This window comes from Prunus dulcis, chromosome 6 (genome assembly GCF_902201215.1).
Source record: "Prunus dulcis chromosome 6, ALMONDv2, whole genome shotgun sequence".
Taxonomy (NCBI): domain Eukaryota; kingdom Viridiplantae; phylum Streptophyta; class Magnoliopsida; order Rosales; family Rosaceae; genus Prunus; species Prunus dulcis.
The window spans coordinates 14,776,250-14,786,213 of NC_047655.1; the positions used below are offsets into that span (position 1 = coordinate 14,776,250).

Below are 9,964 nucleotides of genomic sequence, written 5' to 3' on the forward strand. Positions count from 1 at the left end.
TGTTGATGTGGCATATATATATATATATATACATATATCACAAAACATCCCTGAGGTTCATGCACCTATCACAAATGGTCCATGTGAAATTTTTTAATTTAAAATTCATAAAATTTTGGTTTTCTTTTTAAAATTTTATGAATTTTAAATTATTTAAAAATATATATTATATTTTAAATACATGTGACACTATATTATTGTAGACGTGGGCTCCATATATATATGTCACATCAACAAACTAATGAAGTTTTTTAAAAATAATTTAAAATTCATAAAATTTTAAATTTTAAAAACTAAGGATTTAGGCTTCATAAATGGTCCTCAAGATTAAAATCCTTCTATAAATGGTTTTTTCATTTATAAATAATTTATAAAAGAAAACCAAAATTTTATGAATTTTAAATTTTAAAATTAAAATTTTTCATAAGGACCATATGTGATAGGTGCGTGAACATCATAGATGTTTTGTGATATATATATATATATATATATATACAGTCCTGATCTCTTGGACCCCTGTAGTCCAAGAGATTTATAGTCACTCACCGTTGGATGTAAATTCAACGGTTCACTCATTTATGACTTGAATCGGGTAATAATCATTTATGTCATATTGCATTTATATATATCTTTTTGAACCATTGGATTAATATCCAACGGTGGGTGACCACAATCTCTTGGACTCCTGTGGTCCAAGAGATCGGGACTATATATATATATATGCCACGTCAGCACACTAACGGTGTTTTTGACAGAACCTAACGGCAGAGACCATTTATGATTGCACATACTAACTTTGAGGACCACGAGTAACACAAAAAAAAAACAAACATTAAGGATGCAATCTGATAGTTTCGTAAACCTTAGGGACGTTTTGTGATAATAAGCATTTTTTTATTAATTTAATTGGCAATCCAATGCGTGTAAAGAAGGAAATTGTGGAGTTGAGGGAGGGAATGGTGTCTGGAGTTGCAGCAGGGAATGGTGGCTAACATAAGGGCGGTGGCTATAGAGAATAGAGTCTCAAGAGTAGGGGTGGGTTGGCAATGAGAGAGAGAGAGAGAGAGAGAGAGAGAGAGAGAGAGAGAGAGAGAGAATTTTTTTAAAATTTTATTTCATTATTATTAGACTCTTTTTTTTTGTTTTCAAATATTTTTAAAAATTAGAAAATAGAGAGTTAATTATGGTTATAGTTATAGACATTTGTTAAGTTTTTAGGAGGATTGTGAGGATACACATTGAGTTAAAAGTGGTGAGCAAAAATGCTCCCTATTATATATAGGCAGACGAGAATAATTTTGTTCATTATTTTTAATTTAATGTGTACTATAATAATTCTTCTTAACACTTGACAGATATTTATGGACATAACTATAATTCCACAAATATAAAATAAAAATTCAATTACAATTATACTTATAAATATGTGTCAAATGTTAAAAAAATAATAAAAATATATTTTAAATTAAAGTAACGAGCAAAAATATTTCCATCAGTAGGTGGGATAATGAAATGGTCACTGCAGCTGCATTGTGCATGAAATAAATGGCATCGGACGATCCACCGGAAGGGAAGGATTGGAGTGGGGCAGAGTAGCAGCTAAAACTTAAATACGGGTCTTTATGGCTAACAATACTACTGCCAGCTTTTACTATCAATTTCAGCAGTAAGCAGTTGTTGAATGATAAGGGAGGTGGGGTTTTAAATTTGACGCTTTGTCAGAAAAGCAATTGATGCATTAAAAAAAGGAAAATATAAATATTACGAAATTTGTCTCTGTCTTTCTTTTTTTAAGGAAAAAAAAAAAGTTCTGAAATTTATTAGGCATTGGAGACCGGTGGCAATAGAGTTGCGACCGTATAAAGTGGTTCATCCTCCTATCCATACAGATTTGTTCAATAACACTATGGTGGTATTTCCGGAAGCTTATAGAGGGGATTATGTCTTGGGATTTTTTTTTTTTTCAAAAATCTGTTTCATTTTAAAATTTAGCAATTTAAGATGTTTGGTAAAAATAAAATATTTTGATTATTTTAAAAGCAGTTGCCTTTTGACAGTAACTTTTAAAAGCAGGCTCTAAAGTGCTTTTCAAAACTGCTTTCAAAAGAAGCATAGTCAGCCTTCAATGAATTTTTTTAATTCCCAAAATACCATCATTAATTTTTAAAAATGTCACCACCTCCACCTCCACCACCACCACTTCACCAACCTCACCACTACCACCACAGCCACCGCCACTGCCCCCACCACCACAACCACCACCCACCACCACAAGCATCACCTCTTTATCCACTTCCACCACCACCACCACTACCTCTGCAACTAACACCACCGCCACCACGCGACCACCACCTTCTCCTCCATCTCTACTACCACCTCCACCTTCACCTCCACAACCGCCATCCCCACCACCAACATTACCACAACCACCACCTCCACTTTCATAACCACCACCTCCACCACTACCTCTTTCACCACCTTCACCTCCATCTCTTTCATCACCACCTTCATCACCACCACCACTACCACCACATGATTAGTGCATAACATTTCAACATCATGTCTATTTTAGTCATTATTCACAGTTATAATAATTTTATATTAAAATTTACTAAACGATTTTGACACTGTTTTTTGTACTAAAAACACTTTAAAATATTGTTTACCAAACATGGAGCTGCTTTACTTTACAGCTAATTATTTTCAAAGTATAGCAGAAACAACTTTTTTTTAAAAGTGACAACAATCCCAAACTGAGGGGTTCAATCTAGTCGTATAATTATAGCTCTATAGTCGCCAACAAGGTCTAGTGAAAAAGGGCTTTGATTTGTAGACCAGATGAAAGGACCATCCTCAAAACCCCCTTTAGAATATGTGACGAACCCTGTGCTTGTCCGACACATGGCAGGTGTGGTCCCAAATTAATAAAATACCCTTCTTGCCCTAATTCGAAAACATCTTTAGGGGTTTACTTCTACAAGAAAACTGGCAGAGTCTCTCCTAAAATGGCTCCAAACCCAGAATTTTCACTAGTAGAGAAAACATAATTTAAATCTCCCAACCATTCAACATGTACAATCTATAAACCACACACCAATTAGCAAAAGTTTTAGGGAAATAAGCTGATATAATCACTTTTTAAAAGTGGTATTCTGAAATAATCAGCTTACAAATTGTGTTCTCAAATAATCACTTGTGGACGTGAAATGACCAAACTGCCCTCCATATAAAAGCACATGTATCAACCCGTTATTGGCCTTTTCTGAAAGGGAACTCAGCTCAACTCTCTCTCCTCTGTGTTGGAAGGTTGGCAAAAATTGGGGGAAGTCCAGGTTGCGAGACATGTTCCCACTGAGCAATCCAGTTCGCAACCCATCCATCGGCCTAACCCAGATGTCCTCAAACTTGGGACCCTAGTTTGGGCGCAGCGAAGCCGGAAGGCACGGCGTCCATTGTTGACCTCCCGATCGAGCTGACTGCTGCGATTCCACAGAGAAGGGAAAGTGGCGACTTCCGGTGTCGTTGTGAACGGATGTGAGTTGTGATATTGGTTTGGTAGTGTATGTGTATTATGAAATCGTTCAGCCCCTTTTCACCACAGAGGGCATAAAAGCTTAAATTTTCAGTTTGCACTTGTTGTGATATGTTGAAATTCATAGTTTGTGATATTATCTGCAGTGGGAGCTGTCTGGTGAAGTTGAATTTTGTTTAAAATTGACTGAATGCGTGTATAATGTAGTGCAATGTGTTTGATAATGGTGAAAATAACAGCACACAAAAAAATCATAGGTTAACTTTGTCTGGCCTACAAATTTGTAAATACGGCTAGTGTTAGGCTCAATTTAGATGCTAATGTGGGGAATTTATTGGCATTCTGGGTTTGTTTTGGTAAGAAGTATAGTTTGTGTGTTTTGGTTTCGAATTTGGTAATTCAGCTTGTACTACATTATACGCTTTCTGCTTCCCTGATCCTTTTGTTGAAGGTGTTTACATTTGTGCAAAAGACTTGGAGGGTTAGAGGGTTCATATTTCTGCCATTGTATGTGTATGTTAGTTTGTTAATAACTTGGAACCCACACATATCATCTTCTAAATCAGAGAAAAAACAAAAAGGAATAAAAGTTAATTGTTGAAGCAGCTACAATTAACTTTTGAAGATTTGAGGATTTAGAAGATGATATGTGTAGTGGAATGATTGTTGTGCATGTTTTTATTCATCTATTTTGTATTTTTTAGTGTTATGAATCGGTGTAGTAATTATTTATGTTTTTTGCAGAAATGGATACAGTTGGAATTTTGGTATGCTACAATGGAAATTGGGTTAAGAAGGATAACATTGAGAGTTATGAAGGTGGGGAGGCTAAAGGCATAATAGTGTCACGGAACGTAACGTTTTCCGAACTTGTTGAACGAATTTATAAGATCATGGATGCAGAGCCCACGAAATATAGTGTCACATTGAAGTATTCAGTTCCTGTATCCGCATCTGTCAGTAAGCAGATAAGGGTTGAAGACAATGATGATGTTCAATATTTTCTCAAGTACAACACAGATGTTATGGCCTCTAAAGTAACCCCTTTAGTAGCAAGCTTGAAAAATATCGAAGGGCATGGTATTGAAGGGTGCAATGGCATTGTAAGCGTGGAGAGTAGCAATGCTCCTGCTACCTTTGTTGTGGAACGAAGAAATGTGGCAATTTCGCACAATGAAACTGAAAATGGTGGGAATGGTTTTAATTGGAGTGATTGGGTTGAAGAAGTTCATTTTGAAAGCGGTGAAAACATAGTTGCTGATTTCAATCAACCTAGCAATGAAGAGGAACCATACTCTGCACCAATTGTGCATCCTCATGAGGACAGCGGTGCGGAACCCTCCACTGTGCAGTGTAGACAGGTGCAATCTGAACCTCCCCGGCAATCAAGTTCGAGTGAAATGCATACAATTCGGGTTGATTCGAAGCATGGTGAGAGTGTGGAATATATTGGTTATGGTGGAGGACTTTCGTGCATAAATTGGGAAGCAAATTTGAAGGTTGGCCGAGTTTATCCAAATAAGATTGCCCTTTTAAAAACCATCAGTTTAGCAGCAATTAGAGGCCACTTTCGGTTCAGAACAGTCCAATCTGGGAAGCGTCGGTTTTGTGTTCGCTGTTGGCAGGTGCCTTGCCCTTGGAAACTTCGGGCATATAAAGTTGGATTACATGAGTTTAAGGTTGTTAAATACGATCCACTTCATGAATGTGATCTGAGGTTTGTAAGCAGTCACCATCCTCAAGCTACGGCCGAATTGGTGTCTGCCTGTGTTAAATGGAGATTTCAGGATGCGCGCAGCATTTATACTGCAGCTGATATAAAGACAGATGTGAAAAAAAAATTTGGTGTCAGCATAAGCTACTCTACGGCTTGGAGAAGCCGAGAGTTAGCTTTCAAAACAATGAGAGGGTCTGCAGAAGAGTCGTATTCCCTTCTCCCTTCCTATTGTTATGAGTTGGAGCGTACAAATCCGGGAACTTTGACATACATTGAGACTGATGCAGCCGACCACTTCTTATATTTTTTTATGTCCATTGGTGCATGCATACGAGGATTTAAGTCGTCAATGCGGCCCGTGATTGCTGTTGATGCTACCCATTTGAAGTGCAAGTATAAAGGTGTTTTGTTTGTTGCGACCGCATTTGAGGAAATCGCAACATATATCCTGTTGCCTTTGGGATTGGAGATTTGGAGACGGATGCAGCATGGGAGTGGTTTTTGAGAAAATTACATTGTGCAATTGGTGATTGCTCGAATCTTGTTGTCATATCTGATCGCAATGTTAGCATACAACATGGGTTGCGTGGAGTTTTTCCTGGGGCAAGCCATGGTATTTGCTTTTATCACTTGAAGGGCAATATGAAAGCCTCATTTCACTTGAAGCAACGGGATCCGATATTGGGGTATTTTATAAGGGCAGCGAAGTCTTATCGTCTAGCGGAGTTCAATCGTCACTTCTCGATGATAAACAATGAGCGAGTGCGAAATTATCTACTACGTGCAGGCGTTCAGAAGTGGTCACGGGCCCACTGTGATGGACGACGCTATAATGTGATGACAACGAATATTGTGGAGTCCATTAATTCAGTTCTTCGTTTTGCAAGGATGCTTCCGGTCCTACACTTGATCGATGAAATCACAAATTTACTTCTCACTTGGTTTAGTCAACGTCGAGATTTAGCAATGAAATGTCATTCTACATTGTGCCCTGATTTGGGTGAACAGAAGTTAAGGAAGAGGTTAGACGCTGCGTCAAGGATGAATGTGGTCAAAATCAATGATGTTGAGTATAATGTTCTCGATGGTGATTTGAACGGTCTGGTGCACTTGGCAAACCGTAGTTGTACGTGCAGGAAGTTTGACTTGGAGCAACTCCCGTGCAAGCATGCTATTGCGGTATGTCGGCACTTGAATTTGAACCCCTACTCCTTTGCCTCTTCTTATTATACACGAGCTACATGGGCAGCTGCATATGCTGAATCTATTTATCCTGTACCACCTAAAGGCACATGGGTTATTCCCGAACATTTGAACAATGTCAAAATCCTTCCTCCTGTTTGTAAGGTTATGCCGGGCCGTCGCAAAATGCAAAGAGTACCTTCCAAAGGAGAGGACTCCCGGCAAAAAAAATGCTCAAGGTGTGGTGTGAAGGGCCACTACCGAAATACATGCAAACAATCTGTCCCTCTCAAGAACTGAAGTCTCTAATTGCGCATATTGCACAGTTGTTCAGTTTGTACCTCACTTGTCATCAACTGTGAAGTTCATGAATAGGTTCGGTGATGCTGCAGGGATGGAAGTCCGTCAATTAAACGGTCATGTGAAGCATATGGAACAAGGTAACAAGTTCCTTGCAATGAGAGCCTATTATTAGTAGCAATTTGTTAACATACAGTTCCACCTGTTTTATTGAAACCAGCTGTTATTTAACACTGTTCCACTGGCCAATGTGTCTTACAGATTAGCATTTCTATTCGTTTGTGATGTACCTTTTATTTTCATTTAAATTGTATTCGATTTGGTGTTGTGAAATGTGATTGTAGTCACGTTGGCATCACTTGGTTTCCTTTCCTACACAACGTTATGTCCTCTCTTTATATGCATCGTATTGGTATTGTATTGTACCTTTGTTGCCATCGTATTGGTATTGTATTGTACCTTTGTTGCCATCGTATTGGTATTGTATTGTACCTTTGTTGCACGGCTTGGTAGTGTAATGAAAACGGTTTCTGTCCCAAATGAAAGGGCCTAGAAGGCTAACTAAAATGTAATCTCGTACATAAAACGTATTTCAAATGCAAATGTTACGCAATTAGTGGGAGCGTCATTGTACTTCATGATTTCTCATTGTTCTGATTGCCATAGACCAAACTATCTATAGTGTTTGGGAAACTATCCATGCAGGTACACATGGTGAACATCCTGCACTACTATCGTGATATGGACTTTTCAAATAGTTAATTATTCACTTCAAGTCACACACACAGAGGAACAAACCCTTCCCCATTTGTGTGTGATTAGTGCCTATGGACTCTGGTACCTATAACTCTTCCAATCCAACCTGTTTTGCAAAATAACAAAGTCAGTTATTAGTGTTCTATATTGTTGGGCACAGTGTCCGTGGTTTGTATCCAATTGCCTTAAGGTATCAATACATGTCCCATATTTCCATGGATATTCCACGCGTCATAACCATCGATCTGTCCGAAACCCTCCATATACACGACCATTGCTAGAGTCACTGTTTATAAGTACTCAGATGTAGAGGCTATAATATGAGGTGTATTTCCATAAAGCAGCAATATAACATTACTATAAGCACAATACGATTACAATATGTGTCAATAATTATACAATACAAACACAATATACACCCGTTATGCTTCTAATATGAGGCCAATAAACGTTTCATAAGCACACCTCCACGTTACAGTACTTCATATGTATACAAACCAAGTAATTTCCCACTCAACGGTGAGAATAAGAGGAAGGCGTAAACAAGGCACCACATTCATACAAAAGCCACCAAATACATACAAAATGATTCCACCCGTACTTACCCTGACCCAGCTACAGAAACCCTTCCACAAAATCACCATGTTTACAGGTCCATGAATAGATCCAATTCTTTGGTCTTCTTCCTCGCTGCATGCACAAGGATATGATCAGCCATTCCCTAGCCACCCTTATTCAGCACCTGCCACACACCACCAACATCTATTTCGCTCCAATTGTAGTCTGGTGACACGACGGAAGCATAATCCCGGAACATCTCGAACCCATTGTTAAAACATTCAACCAGATCATGGTTAAATTCTTCAGATTCAGTGAATTTTTGGACAGCATCTTTCTTTGTTTCTTCCAATTGTAACGCCAACGAGGCTAACTTCGCGCTTCGACTTTCGGCTTTCATTGTTTGCTTAACTTCTCTAGCAAATGCTTTGTTCAGCTTGTTCGTCAAGTTGCCCATCACCTGGCCATGAATATCGCATTTGGTTTCCCACCAATCAGTTGCCGTACACAAATATTGGAGGTGATGCTTCACTTCAGCTATTTTCTTTAGCGGATCAATGTTGTCTGCCTCACTTCCGGATGACGTAGGATCGTTATTTGGAGTCCCAGTGGAGATGGGAAAGGGACATGCCATGGCTGGTCTCCTGGGTAACTAACAACCTCGTTTGGAGGGATTACGTCTGACATCTTCAACTTCAAATGGGGATAACGCACACATGCACCCTGAAAAATAGTTAACGTTACAAAATCAATCTGGAGCTTCCTTTTCGTTACCAACAATAGGGTGAGATTTAGTACAGCTTTGGTGTATGATATATATGGAATTGAATGAGTAGGTTAGACCCTCTTATATAGAAGGAGTTGTCTGTTTTATATTGCTTTCAATGACTACATTACAAAATCAATCTTCTGTCATTACTCCTTTCTGTCACTGACAGCATTGTCAAATGCCCATTACAGTCGGACTAAATACGAAAATACACACCTGTCAACGTCAGGTGGGATGAAGCTACCTACAAATACTTTCATGGTCCATTTTTGTAATTGGCCAATTACTTGTCAAATTACCGTACTCATATATTTGGGACAATTTGTAGTTTTGGTACAGGAGGGAAATTGGGGAAAGAGGACAAAAGGAATAAATTGAAAATTCAACAAGGGTCCCATACAACAACCACCAACCAATGGTAAAGAATAGTTATATACAGCTGTTATTATGCACAGGCCAAGTCAAATGTGTTGCCCAACAACTCCCGCCAATATCTCCCGCCTAAAATTGGACCCAATAACTCCCGCCAATAACTCCAGCCTCTTCATGACAGTCATTTACTCCTGGTCATTAATACCTCCCACTATTTAATTGTAACCCAGCTGCATCCACCCAACTTTTCCATCACAGTTACTCCGTCAAACCCCCCTTGCCTGCGCAGCTATTTCACCTACATCACAATGAATGGCAGTTTGGTGAAACTAATGGCCACACCAACCCACAGTAAATACCCAACACCCATGGACCCCAACCCCACACCAAACCCAACCCTTGCCATTACTGAAGGAGGGGACACTGAAACAGCTGCCAAAGCAGCAACCGAAGACACTGAAGACTGGGTCCATGGACTGCAGCAATGTCGAGCCAATACCATGTTCTGGAAAAATCTCCATGCAAACATAGTTAGCAAAATTAAAGAGGGCCAAGCTAGGTGGGGTGTCATAAAAAAGCGCACAATTCGGGCGCGTTATCAAGCCCGGATGCATCTTCTACATATGAAGGCTGTCAGAGGTAGAATTGAAAATGCCCCTGCCAGTGCAGTTATTGCATTCAAAGAATCAGACGAAATGGCTCAACTGAAGCAACAACAACTGGAATCCGGCTTCGAACTATTTAGGAAGTTTGCACAAATTGTGGATGCAGAAGGAAA

General features: G+C 39.1%; 2 protein-coding genes across 2 annotated transcripts; one reads left to right on the forward strand and one right to left on the reverse strand.

Moving 5' to 3' along the window:
* Positions 1-2,063: 2,063 nt before the first annotated feature.
* On the reverse strand, positions 2,064-3,380 carry LOC117630337 (putative glycine-rich cell wall structural protein 1). Its single transcript, XM_034363074.1, has 4 exons — positions 3,171-3,380; positions 3,018-3,079; positions 2,210-2,522; positions 2,064-2,120 (listed from the first exon to the last, which is right to left on the reverse strand). The coding sequence occupies exons 1-4, from the start codon at positions 3,378-3,380 to the stop codon at positions 2,064-2,066; spliced, it is 642 nt and encodes a 213-aa protein (XP_034218965.1).
* Positions 3,381-5,891: 2,511 nt separating this feature from the next.
* LOC117630338 lies at positions 5,892-6,731 on the forward strand. Its single transcript, XM_034363075.1, has one exon. The coding sequence runs from the start codon at positions 5,892-5,894 to the stop codon at positions 6,729-6,731; it is 840 nt and encodes a 279-aa protein (XP_034218966.1).
* Positions 6,732-9,964: the final 3,233 nt, after the last annotated feature.

What these genes read in the sequence shown, in the direction of transcription:
- LOC117630338 (XM_034363075.1), top strand. Translation starts at nt 5,892, where the DNA reads ATGAAAGCCTCATTTCACTTGAAGCAACGGGATCCGATATTGGGGTAT.
- LOC117630337 (XM_034363074.1), bottom strand. Translation starts at nt 3,380, where the DNA reads ATGGATGGGTTGCGAACTGGATTGCTCAGTGGGAACATGTCTCGCAAC. An exon ending in ATTATTTGAGAACACAATTT is followed by an intron (nt 3,080 to 3,170) that starts GTAAGCTGATTA and finishes TGTGGTTTATAG; the next exon opens with ATTGTACATGTTGAATGGTT. An exon ending in GCTGTGGTGGTAGTGGTGAG is followed by an intron (nt 2,121 to 2,209) that starts GTTGGTGAAGTG and finishes AATTCATTGAAG; the next exon opens with GCTGACTATGCTTCTTTTGA.